This window comes from Bombus impatiens, unplaced genomic scaffold, assembly GCF_000188095.3.
Source record: "Bombus impatiens unplaced genomic scaffold, BIMP_2.2 scf_0640, whole genome shotgun sequence".
In the NCBI taxonomy this organism is placed as follows: Eukaryota; Metazoa; Arthropoda; class Insecta; order Hymenoptera; family Apidae; genus Bombus; species Bombus impatiens.
The window spans coordinates 1,363,981-1,377,581 of NT_177059.1; the positions used below are offsets into that span (position 1 = coordinate 1,363,981).

Genomic DNA, 13,601 nt, shown 5'->3' on the forward strand with positions numbered 1-13,601 from the left:
CGCGTCTTCTTTTCCCGACGTAAGATCATCACCTCCTCTCTCGTACGCCTCGTTACCCTTTTCCTTGTTGTTGCGACTTACGCGTTTTTATTCCGCGACTTTGTTGTTCGACTTGACGTTCGGGTAATGGAACCACATCGATGAAGCCAACTGAATAGAAAACACGCTCGAATAGAGAATACGTATTTATTTCCTGCATCGGTTAAGCTCTCAGATAAAGATCTTACTTTCAAAAATTCACCGTCATAATGCTCGAAAATGTCGAATAAATGGTCATTGATGATCCTGAAGATATACGAAGGGTTGTAAGTAGACGTTGCACTAGAGGCACCCGCATTTTTCACGAGAACTACCGTGTCACTCGACTTTGAAACTCGGCACGATGGCCCCGGTTCAAATGATAAACAACTCGAAATGTAGCTCCTAATCGCACGTAACAATTCCATTGTAGCAACGAGTGCGACCAACTGCCGTGCTTAACACTATATCTTTGACGACATATGGGATAGAGTCGATGGCCTTCTAGTACTTAATGTTTCGTGCTTGTACCTTGTACCCCTCTGTACGAACGAACTTTGATAGCCACTTGAAAAAGGTAAGGGTCGAAGCTTGAGAGGGATCATCTTCCGCTTTCGATATCGATGCCAAACGATTTTGCGTTTTGTCAAAATTTAGTTGAAATTGTTCGTAGATGACGTGGAAATTGGAATTTAGTACGATTATTATTTACGGCGAGTGGCCAAGTTCCAAGTGTCAGAGATACGCGAAATCGAATCATCGAGCGTTTGAAATTAGGTTGTCACGGAGTGGGTAGTCGTGATAGAACGTGTGCTGAAAATGTCCGCGTAATTTTAGACGACGAAGAGCAAGATTATTTGTACGAAAAATTCGGATTCGAGCGAATCGTTGAACAGTATGTTTCAGTTACGTTTGGTTCGTCTTGAGTTGCGTTGTAACTGTATATTTTAGGATTATTTTCAATATTAAGTACTTTAGTAAGTAATTTGAAGTTAGTGCCAGCTTTAGACATGGTTTATTTTCTTTCGTTCCTTATCGAAACTCGTTAGAAAATAAAGAATTCGTATGCGAATATCTAGGTACATAGTACGAATGTTTCCTGAAAAATAAGCGTGTAGACTATAAGACGTATGTTACATGGAATGTAATATTTTGTCTTTTTCTCATAATGTATAATAACTTATGATATATAATATATAAAAGATAACCTGTATAGCTTGGAATACAGATTGCTGATGATTAAATCGTTTTTGTAAACTACATTACCTATATAACGCGGAATAACGTACAAAATTATATATAAACGAAGAAGAAAAACAATACGTAATAAAAAACTGAAGAAACGTAAAGGAGGGAGGGGGGGAGGGCGGAAATAAACAGAAGTCAAAAGAAATATCAAATTAAAAAAGACTCACGTTCTTCCTTGATCGGAAAACAGCTTGGTGTTTTGATCTTCCGTTCTAAAACAAAAGGAGAAAAATAAACTAATTAAGTTTATTAAAGAAAATCATAGACCGAACTTAGAAATAACGTACTCTTTATAAAATAAAAAGTACAGAAAGGAATAAAATAATAAGAAAGGAAAGATTTATTCGATGTTGAAAAAAAATCATGTAAGTTGGGAAACGAATAAAAAGGTCTGTTAAAGTATTTCTTCGAGATTGTTAACAGTTGACAATCTGACGAACACGTTTTCTTTATAGTCTCGTTTCGTGGTTTTATTCTGTAAAATTTCGCAAAAACGTTGAAATAATGCTCGCCTGGCAAGCACCATAACGTTTTTATGGGACATTGTGTCAGGCGTGTTTCAACTCGACAACATTTTTCTCGCGGTACGATCATAAATAATTTACCTGCAAACAAGTACTACGTTCGTTCAGCTCGGACTTACCTGTGCGATATTCTGATTTATCATCCACCTTTCATTTGATTGTTCGTGGATTTGCAGTAAAATTATTTATAAGCGACGCTGCTATGTGATTTTCCTGTATGTTTAATATAAATAAATAAAAAAACGATCGATGTTTGACTTTTTTTATTCTCGTTTACCCGCGTACATACGTAGACACACGAGATATAAAGCTTAATCTGTGTCTCTTCCCTTTTAATCGCAACCCGTTCACTTCGCCACGTATCGCAAATTAGAATCGTCGTAGAATTTAGAAACAAAGTATGCAAAATTCTTCTTTCGTACGTTAACGTGATGCTACGCTATAATAAATATACCTCTTTTATTAAAAAAAAAAGAGGAGATTTAAAAGTCGAAACCTACTAAATTAAACGATTACAGATTGTACCTGGTATTTGTTAAAATGTTAGGGCTGTAAATACGATGTAAATACAACGTATAAAAATATTCGTTGTGGTTTATCTCTCAAGATATAAATAATTGAATTTTACACTCGAAATGTTTGTAGATTTTAATAGGTAGCTATAGTTACACTACGTTAAATTAGAAAATCCGATCGTCAAACTCAGGGATGACGTATCTTTGTTACGTAGCTATTGTTTATACAAGATCGTATGAAATTTCGAGATTTTTAATCTTCTTCTACGTTTCGTCGAATTTTCAGCGTCAGACGAACACTCGTGTATCACGTTGTCGCAAAAAATCGACTAAAAGAGTATCCCGTACTCTTGCACCGTATGCCTGTCTGTTCAATAATTGCTTAACCCACATTTTTTAATCGCTGCGCTATTAACAAATTTACGCAGCCTAAAGTAGACCTAAGTATCGGAGGTGCGCGGTTTAAACGGTGTTTAGTTCCCATCAAGAGCTACTTAATCTGCGATCGCGTAAACTCGCGCAACAATGGGGAAACGCGTGGCAGAGAAGGGGCGCACGTGATTACGCTGGCCGAAACTTCATCGTGGAGTCACGTGGCGCCGGAAAAACGGGCTGGGCGTTCGCCGTCGAAAAACCGAACCGCAAAGCCCGAAAGGAGCCACGAGCACTACCTACGAGAAAAATAACCCCGAGTCATGCGTTCCCACGTATAACGAAACGCGAACCACACGAAACACCAACCCCCTCGAGCCCTCGAGTTTTCGGCGTAACGTTTCGGATTACACGGTATTTTGCTGTTGCCTATTGCTCTTGCGGCTTGATGTTTGCTCGGACTCGTGATCGAATCCCTTCGAAAGCTTCGTTCGCCATTCTGATGCTCTTCTGAGTGAAAATTTCCGCAGTTTGCTCAACTGGTTAGTTGCTGGTTCGATGAGAAGGTGTTTCTCGTTGTGTATACCTCATGCCGGTGGTTTCATTTGACTTTGCGAACGATAGAAAGCGAATATTCTGCTGCGATTATTTCTAAACGAATTAAGGTGCTTCAGGTAGAGTTCAGGTAGAGCAAAAATTGGACCGATTTCTATGAATTCACGTACGAGTTTGGTATGGAAAATAAACGTACTATTCACGTATTTAGAATACTTTTACAAATACGTTGTACAAAAGTGGCACTGCGTACTGAAATTCTGAAATTCCGGAATTTCATTAAAGCTGTAGCGAGATGCTAATATCGCGACTATATTAGCTAAAGAAACTGATAGGAAAGTGCATATAGAAGTTACAAGATATTTACTGTAAATAGACATTAATAAAAGATTAATACGCAGCCTGAATGGTCGTGTTAGACAACGATAAACGCGGAAGACAGTTCCATTGAATGTTAAAGGCTATTAAAATACAACAACAACAACAACAACAACAACAACAATAATAATAATAAATATGTATTTGTATATTTAATAGCCTAAAAGTATTTTCTACGTATGCTTGCGTAATTAATAACGTTTTATTTTCTATTTGTAAGTGAAATAGCTAGAAAATCAATACTGAGATGTATTATTGTATAATTGCAAAAATATTATCCACTTAATGGTAATTTTAAACCATTTAGATTGTTTGAAATCTATCCTCGTTATCTACATCTTAATTTTATCTAGATGCATAATGGCTCGTATCACCACGATAAATAAAATCCTGATGTTAACGATTCACGGATTCGTATTTTTCTGTACACGTCCGTTTTATCGGATAATTTTATAATGGAAGATCGGTTAATTCGACGACGCCTTTATTATATAACGAAATACCTATGTATATAGGAGCATTCGGTATAGTTAGCTCGTAGTTGGAGAACGTCTAGCGAAGCGTGCAAACATCTCTATCGATTTAATTCCGTACGATGGCAAATTCCTGTCAACGTTCGCTTATATCGTCGTATAATTAATAGTAACGTAACAACATTTTTCATCAACATAAATTCGCGAAAGTTCGGCATTTATAACAAACGACGGAGACGTTTCTTAATCTTATCGCACAGGAGTACCTACTCTTCAGTCAGTCGGCCGAATCAATGACATGTGTATACTTACTATAGACTATAGTATAACAGCGTTATCTCGATGTTAGTAAATGTGCCAACTCGCGTGGATGTCTGCCTCTGAAAAGGAGGTCGGCTCTCGTCGCGGAGCGTTATCAGTTAAACAAGTTTTATAAGTTGGAACGTGCATGTGTCTACTATAATTTTTGCGTACCTAGATCGAGTAAACTTGTTTACACAAATAATCAAAGATCGAGCTGGTGTTTTAAAGTCTATCATAATAACAACAACAGTCTTGACATTTAACATCCGTTCACGTATTACTAAATAGCATCATCTGGTCGAACAGATTTTCAGTCGCGATCCCACGAGTATCTCCAAGAATGAAAAAAGAAAAAAAAAGATGGAAAACCAAAACTAAAACAAGAAGAACGGGAAAAAAGCGATTCAAGGGAGGAGAAAAAAGAACTATCGATCAAACCTTGAATTTGAAACGTCAAACTGGAAATGGGTGGACTTCGATCGGTCACAAAAGGAAAAAAGTTACCAGCGACGTAATAGCTACAGGGTGAGACGCGGTAACTCGATGCCTGGGTGTTTGACGCGTGCCTGAAGGACATAGGAGCGGATCCTTTCCCAGACGCTACTTTACACGCCATTTGCCTTTCTCCGTGTCCTCGCGCTGTTTTATCGTCGCATTAATTTTCGCGACAGGATCTCTGGCGGTGGAAAACCAGCCGCCTCTCGACTTTACCAACTTTTTACGCTGCCCTTCTATTCGCCAGCGAGTTACGAGGCCGTAACACCGGCATCCAGTTTTATTCGCGATCCGCGCGAACCTTTGCAATTTATACGCTGAATTGACAATTAGATTCGGACAAACAGACCTAGACTTTGCGGATCTACGAGTTTGCGTATATTTTCCAAGTTGTATCTACGAGTCACGTGTCTTATTGTTACAGATCTATAAATCTTGATCTTCCGGATCTCTAACCCGTTAAGAATCAACATCGCGTTAATTTTTCTATTGCGTTATTTTTAATTTTAGTTGCGTCAAAATCTACAGGTATTTATTTCGATTTATAGATTGAAATTTTGTGAATTTTAAAATTTATTATTCGTCTACTACTTATCACGATCTTACGAATGCACAGATTCCATGCGCGCTTGTATCTTATAAACTCAATAAGATAGAAGATATATGTGATCTTGTTACAGTTACAGATCGATTACGTATTTTGAAATATAGTAGAAAAGTACGATAATACGCCATGCTTATTGGCGAGCACACCTACGTCTGAATAATAGTGAATTTCGCGATATAAGAATTCTAAAATAGATAATCTATTACATTTTTGCTTTTAGGCTTATCTTAAATCTGCGGACGATATGTAAGACCTTTATCAAATCGATTGAATAAATATTTAACGAATTTATGTAATATTTGGAACGATAGAAGTTCTTTAAACGATGAATAGAAACTTAGAAATATAAAAATAGGAAAAGTATTTCCTTCGATTTTAAAGTTCGATTAATTACCATATGAAAAAATTAATTTTTTAACACATACCTAATACGTATTCAGGTTTCTATATGAATCAACCGACTCGTCGTTTAATGGATATGTAACTGGATATATATTAACAAAGATACGTATAGTTGAAAATTAATATCTACCTTTATATAATGTTCATTTATGAAATTCATTAGAAGCCAAAGGTTAATAATAAAATTAGTAAGAAAATAAATTAATAACCAAATGTATAACTCTCCGGTAGAAATAGAAATTTCCTTAAATCGTTAACCTGTCAAGAATCGACGCAACGTTTCATTTGCGATAGTTTTTCCATCGATACGCGTTATCAAATTTCGTTTTTTGATGAAACCAAAAAAGAATCGAAATAGATGTTTGTAATATTAAAGCAGATTGTCGTTTGGCCCTTGGTGGGTTAACGTTGCCAAAAAAGAAAAAAAAAAAAATAGCGGGCATCAAATTTACCTGAAAACAACATTTTCCAAGCGGAGTTTAAAAGAGTTTTTCAACTCGCGTTAAATACGATGTGACAAACAAATGTTCTATCCGACGTTCTCCGATCGTTTAATTCCATATACGTTAGTTGTTTTATCTAATCGTTATTTCGAAAAAGTGGAAAATCGTAATTCTCGAAACGTAATCCCAAAACGACGAAACGAGGCTCGTAAGAATGACACATTGGATCAGCCATCGATAAGCGGGTGTGCAGCAGCCAATAATTTTTCTTCATAAAGACAGAAACTAGCTATAGCGAGTCGATAACCGCTGTTTTAACGACGTTACCGCGCCAATGTATCACATGGAGTGGTCACTCGGGGGGCGAACTCGTGGTGAGAAAACGAATAGAACGAAGGAAACGCCGTGCCGGAGCAGCCGTCGTCGGAGGTTCGTTTTCCACGGGCTTCTGGCCGTGGCTGGGTAGAGGAGATGCGGCGATACCATAAAAAAATAGGAAAAACCACCGCCACCGCAGAAAACTTTCGACTTGGAAAGCAATTCCCTTCTCGCCGGCCCGCGAGCATTTCGCTGGCAGAGAAACGTAGGTGGGAAAACGCTCCTGTTCCTTTTATACGAAAAGAAAAAGGACCGACCAACTTTTTATTACGTCAGAAAATTTACCGTTTGCCTTGTCGCTCCTAATCGATGCGTACTGAAACTACCACGAACGTTTCCTTCCCGTAGTACGGTTATCACGTGTCAATTCTTTGCTCTCAAGTAAAATTTCTTTGCGCTTTCGTGATTTTGTTATCTTCATATAAATATTTATAATTTTGTTACTCGATTTTGCGTACGTATTTCCAGGAATTTGCAATTTTTATCACGTCTTGTTTCAATGTCGTACATAGATGGATGTTTGAAGTTTCGATTAACTCGAACTTGAAGGGATTTGCGTCAAGTACAACAGCGTTGGGTTTTCACGTTGGATCGCTGCTTTACAGCGTTTCAACGTGAAGTATAAGTTTCGTAAGTGTCGTAAGATCGAAACCTCGCGTTAATTTTCGCGTCATCGAAATTTCCTATATTCGTTTCCTTTTAATTTCCTGCACCTGTCTTATTGCCAAGTGTATCGCGAACTTCGCATAGAACGTTAGTTGAAAACTTCAGGAAACGGAGAAATAGAGGTTCTTTAACAAAATACGAATAAGAGAACCGATCTGTAATTCGCATACTTTGTCCAACGGAACCGCGAACGTTAATTCATGCACGACTGCTCTCATCACGATGGGCAAACGAAAAATGAAAAGATCCGAATGAAACGATCAACGAAGAAAAAAAAAAGAGACCAAGCAAAAGGAAAACCTGGACGAATCCCATAAAACGGCGCGCGGATTCAGCAGCCCTTTAGCGGGAAAGCTTCCTCTATACCCGTAATACGATCGAGTCTTCCAATCATCGGCTTTGGCTACCTCTAAACGAAAAAGACGTCTGAACGCGAGCACACGAGCGTCAGCTCGACAGGAATCTTAAGGTACGGGCTCTCTTTGAACGCGGCAAAGCCGCCGATACATCGTCCTTCGGCAACAAAGATACGAACCTTCGTCCTCATTTTCCTGCCGACTCTTCCACCCCTGCACGTGAATACTACGCGCCCTCTAACCAGCCGCCATTTTCTTTCCACCCTCGTCTCCATCCGACTGCTATTCGCCATGAGCCACCGTTTCCTATGGTTACCAGTTACCCGAGGGATGCTTGACAACCTCATTGGAGCTTTCTACTCCTTGTCAAAGCGCCACTCTCTCCTGTCCTCGTCTTCTTAGTCAAAATTTTGTTTCACTCCGTTTCGCCTGTTTTCTCCCGCGTGTGTCCCTTCGCGTGTTTTATTATCAAGATGTTTGCTTGTTTCCAGTATTATAGCGAAGATTACCGATTTCCGCAGCTCTTTCAAGATTTTTCTAGGTATCGTAATTTCGTTACAAGAATGGATAAATTTTGTTCCTTTGGTACGTCGGGATAAACGTGTTAAACGACTCGACCGTGTTAATATTATGGGCGAAATATCGGGTTATTCGAGTCTGCAAACGATTGGCTCGAAGAATATTTCATTTTTATTCTCACTGCGATTCCCCAATTTTTATATCAGCTCTCATTTTAGTTAGAAAAAAGAAAGGAGGTTTCACGTTTAAAAAATTCTATGTGCAAGCTGATAAGGATTTTTTTCTTGGTTCGTTCGATGGAAAAATAGCAAAATGCAAAATAAGAAAATACCGGTTGGAAATATTGGGTACTAACGGAAAGTACGCGACAGTGTTCATTTTCTTGTCTTTCTCGTTTTCTTGTACGCATAAAGAATCTGATCGATACGCGCGATTAAAAATTCTCGACGATACAGAGAATTATTCGCGGTGTCACGCTCATCGGTGTCGTAAGATTGGTATAACGGGTGGAAAAGAATATAGTAAGGAACGAGTTAGCTGGGTGAAGAGGTTTAATCGATGGCTGTAACGTGGAGAAGAATAACTGGCGTGTAGTTTAGGTCCTGTTGTTTGGGCCTCGGTTTAGATTTAGGTTTAGATTTAAGCACATTCGCTATCGTGCTGAAGCAATACCGTATTGATTGTGGGGTGGCCGAGCCTCCGAACACATTACATGATTAAACCGCCCCAATGGCATAGCAACCGGCCTTGCAGCACTTACCTTATTAAAATATCCACCACCCTCACCGCGCTCTTTTAACAAAACCTTTACACGGACCTGCCAACTATTCCAACACCTACCTTTTGTTATCAAGAAGCATTCGAGCAAGTCGACCGTTTCAAACTTCTGTTTGGCCAATGTCTGCCGAAAAATGATAATTTACTCGTTTGTTGTTAGATTTGTACGCGTTTTATATTTCTCGCTTGACGCTTAACGTTCGAATTGGAACAGAGATAAAACACGATACAAGTGGTAAATTTGATTTTATGGAATATCGGAAAATTTGCAAAGTGAGAAAATCGATATATCTAACTAAGGTTACGTTCGAAGGAATTTTGCAACTTCTAATATTACTACAAGTTACGTATATCTTAATTTGGTTTACCGCTACCAATATTAAGTCCAATTCGTTTAATCTTACTAATAGAAGGTAAATTCCGATTTAAATTTACTTCCTACGAAGAATTTAGAATTACAGATCTCGACTGGTAACTAGTCGGCGAGATACTCCTCTATGAATACCTTAATTGTATCAAATATAACCACCGTGTTAAATTCTAAACTCTAAGTGCGTATAAAAGTAAAATAAGCGACTGATTAAACGTCATCTAAGGATGTTCATAAAGGATATATCCTAACAAAGACGAAGATGGTACCCCATTAGGGGTAGCCACCCACATGATAACCAAACAGCTAAAAAAATTCTACCAAATGTCCAAATTGGACAAATTGTGAATGCGAAATATTAAATAAAAAAAAAAAAAAACTAAGGATGTTTGACGAGTCATCGAGTATCATTCGTAAGCACGATGCAGAAATAACTAGATGGATTCTATCGAAGCGTTAAAATTATTACTTCCGAGAATTTAAATCGCGTTAAAAATATTTTGTTTTTAAATCCAACGAGTCTGCCTCGTATAAGCAAGTTAAAGGAACGAACGAAGACTAATTGCGCGAAGATAGCCGAAAATGCATTTTTACGCAGCTTAATACGTTTAGATACGTAAATTACAAATTAAGCGTGATTAAGAATAGAAAATTGTTATTCGTAAACGTAGCGATGAAACGAAGGAATCTTCGAACAGGTGCATTCATAATTCAAGAATTTTCGACCTTTTCGGCCTGTTTCACTCACCGGAATCGACTGCATAAATAATACACGCGATGCCTTGCTTTGCGGAACAAGCGTAAAAGATGCGCGAGAGGAACTGTAAAAAATAACTACGAGCGTAAAGAACCAACTAAAAACTTATTCGATACGTGCAAATTAAAAGTAAATTCATTAAAATCACCAAGTCGTTTAAGAGAACCAAACGATCCTGATTCCTATAGGGGGAAACCATATTAGTAACGATTTCATATTTTGCATTTCCTAGTTTTCTAACGAAAGATGACAAAATGTAAAAGAGTATGGCAAAGTACGTGAATCCTTTGCGCAGAGTAATTTGTTAAACGCGAAAGGCTACCGCCATTTCGATACATTAATGCAGAGGATCGTTTATCTTCCCCGAAGACAGGCATGAAAAAACAAACGAGACATAAAACGTTAATGTCTGTGCTCGTCTTTACAATTTTAAGAAATATAGATAAATCTACTTGTCAGAAATTACCGTCAGACTTTAAAGAGAAAGTATTTTTCATCTTTTTGATATACCTGTCTTATTTTAATTTAGTTAAAAGTTACAGCTTCGCGAGACCGTTCTTGGCAATTATACCGATTTATATAACTATTTTTATATTACTTTGATACATACGTTTTATTTCATTTTACATTTCGATAATTAAAATTGGTCGAAAAATGTTCGTTGCTTTCCATCAAAATATAGAAACTCGTAAGTAAATAAGTTTTAGTATTTCAATTGAAATTTTTAATGAAATTTAGAATATGTTTCTCAAGGTACATAGCAAACTGTACAGTAAACTGTAAACCTTGCCCTGCCTGGATGTCCAAATTGTAGAGATTACACATAGAACATACCGATAACATGACGGAAAATATTCCATCGTGAATTAGTAACATTCTGTAAAATCGCACGTTCCAACAGATGGATCACGTTGTTACTTTCTGAAAATAAATTTTTATTGAATAGAAAGGGAAAAATATATATATATATTTTAATCGCGCTTTTCGTCATTTTTCCTACCACATAATTAATTTCTTTCGTATATCCACGTACACGGTACAGCAATAACGTAAAGTTTTTAAGAATTATAGGGTAGCAAGTACAAAATACGTCGTGTACAGAAAAAGTATGTCGATGATAAATCGCACCATTGATCGCAGATTTTGAGTTTAAATTTAATCTTCATTTATGGGCATTTCTATTGGAATATTTCATAAATTCTTTGTATTCAACTAATAATATCGATAAAAATAAATTAACGCGAATTCGAATAAAAAGAATTATAAAAAACAATATGTACAAATCGTGAATTTTTCTATCTAACTTCTATCTAACACCTACGTTGATAAATAATATTTTAAATATTTCAATTCATCGATATAATTATAAATATAGTGAAATGGCGTAAGTAGATACTACCGTTGCTGTTGTCAACAACTCAGAAATAGTGAATTTGTAGCCGCGATCGTTTAATTAAATAGATTAATAGTAAATCGTAAGCCGCTTTTTAATTTGTCATAATCTTCGTTGTAACGATAAAACGTACATATACAAAATATATCTTTCTTCACAGACAGTACGGCTACGCAATAAACTATTTTTCGAATCACATATGTTCCCATTATTTTATATCTCTTTTTAAATTGTATTAAGTATGTTTTTTAATCGAATCGAAACTATCGATGCTTTCGCAAAATATCAGTTTTCCAACGTAGATTAAATGTTTCGGCGTCGGTGTCTCCTATTAATAAAAACGAGATATTTCCAGATCGATAGAAAGGTGGCCCAAATGTAATAATCATTCACTCTTGAGCTGAACATTAATCTTATCGATCATCCGGATCGACCATTCTTATCGAGAACTCGCTACTGTTCGCGTAATGTGGCACAAAAATTTTAACCTGACCCGATATTATAAGAACTTGCGATAGCGACTGAACTATCGTCGCTAGACTTCTTATCTACGAACGTTTCCATAAAACTATGAAGGTAATTGCGACTTATTTTTTCAACGATCGCCTAACTTTTCCGACTTTCGTAAAAATTAAATTGGCCGCCGATAAAATTGAATTTGATTTCCTTCGAATTTGAATTTGTTGGAAATTTTAACGCGTTACGCTCTGTTACAATATTTCATGGATTCAGATATATTTTTTTATATAGATAATATAATCTTCGTGTCAACAATGTTAATGTCTGCAACCAATTGCATCACATATTCCTTCTTCAAATTGTGGCCAGCGTTCAAGACAAGTTCTACGCATTACTACGCAACCTACCGACAACGATAATCGTTACCTAACACGAAAATTTCGACCAACTCTTAAGAAATGATAAAACCGTTCGTGACAGATACAAGCAACGTGCGAAATACGAAATCCACGAATTACCAATTACCAGGAAAACCGAAATAAAACGAAAAGAAATTCCGGAAAGATTAAGATCGATAGCCGAATTTGATTTGCGTGAAACGATACCTATTGCGATTAGGAAAATATTTTCGTATAAATGCGATTAACATTAGCAGTTACAACTTGTTTGTGCTAAATATTACAAACTTGAGCCCTTCGTTTCGAACATAAAACAAACGTAGATCGCAAACGTAAACGTTTATTTTTTACACGGTAGTTTTACGTTTATAATTCTTATCGCGGTATGAAAATCGAAGAATCCGTATGTCAAAGTTCTAATATTCTAACAAAGTATCGATTGATATTCCATTTTGTGTATTGGCGGCCGATCGTATTATCGATAAACAAACCAGAGTATCTAAAACGATAATCAAAAAGTATTTTAGTAAGTAGCTTGATTCTACATCCACTTCGAATGCTCGCACTTCCAACTGCTCAACAAAATACTCTATGCGTTCTTTCTTAACGTAAGTACAACAACAATTAATATCAACGAACATCGCGATTTCTCTATTTCTCGCGCAACATTTCTATCAAATACGTAAACCGTAACGCACCTCCATAAGCAACAGAATCGGCGACTTTAGTCGGTGCGCCTTGCGCAAAAATTTATTGTCTAAACTCTCGAACGAACAAAAGAAACATCCGTCCGAAGCGTCTCTGAAACATCCGAAGACCACGTGACCAGCTTGATCCGACCCCGTGTTCCCTCCATAAATAAAATATTTCTCGACCCAACAAATTCGCCTCGATGTTCGAGACTATGGGTCTGACGAGCGTCGCGCAAAAACATAGCAAATTTAAAGAATCCTTACCTTCCAAGTTCTTGTTCCTGGCGAGGAGAGCCAACAGGACGTCCTGGTTGGGCGCAGCCTCGGCCAAATCGGCAGCGTCCTGGTGCGAGGGTGGTAACGAGGGGCCCAAGGACGGCATGGTGGTCGTCGGTGGCCGCGGCATCATCACCGGCGCCGAGCCCAACGGCGGCAACGCCAATCCCCCGGGTGTATGATGGAGCGGATTGTGCGGCGGCGGACCGCTACTTGGTAGCGTCGGC

The 13,601-nt window shown here is 37.6% G+C and overlaps 1 protein-coding gene across 2 annotated transcripts in view; it reads right to left on the reverse strand.

Annotated features, from left to right (window-relative positions):
* LOC100750204 (LIM/homeobox protein Lhx3) overlaps window positions 1-13,601 on the reverse strand; it is a 62,468-nt gene that overhangs the window by 44,558 nt on the left and 4,309 nt on the right. The window contains exons 2-3 of one of the 2 annotated variants that reach the window (XM_033322462.1): window positions 13,363-13,601; window positions 1,434-1,478 (exon numbers count right to left, since the gene is read on the reverse strand). In XM_033322462.1, coding sequence (XP_033178353.1) covers window positions 1,434-1,478; window positions 13,363-13,507 — 190 coding nt within the window. In that variant the 5' untranslated portion in view covers window positions 13,508-13,601. The remainder of the gene's footprint in view (window positions 1-1,433; window positions 1,479-13,362) is intronic. The other variant, XM_033322463.1, reaches the window with a different exon arrangement.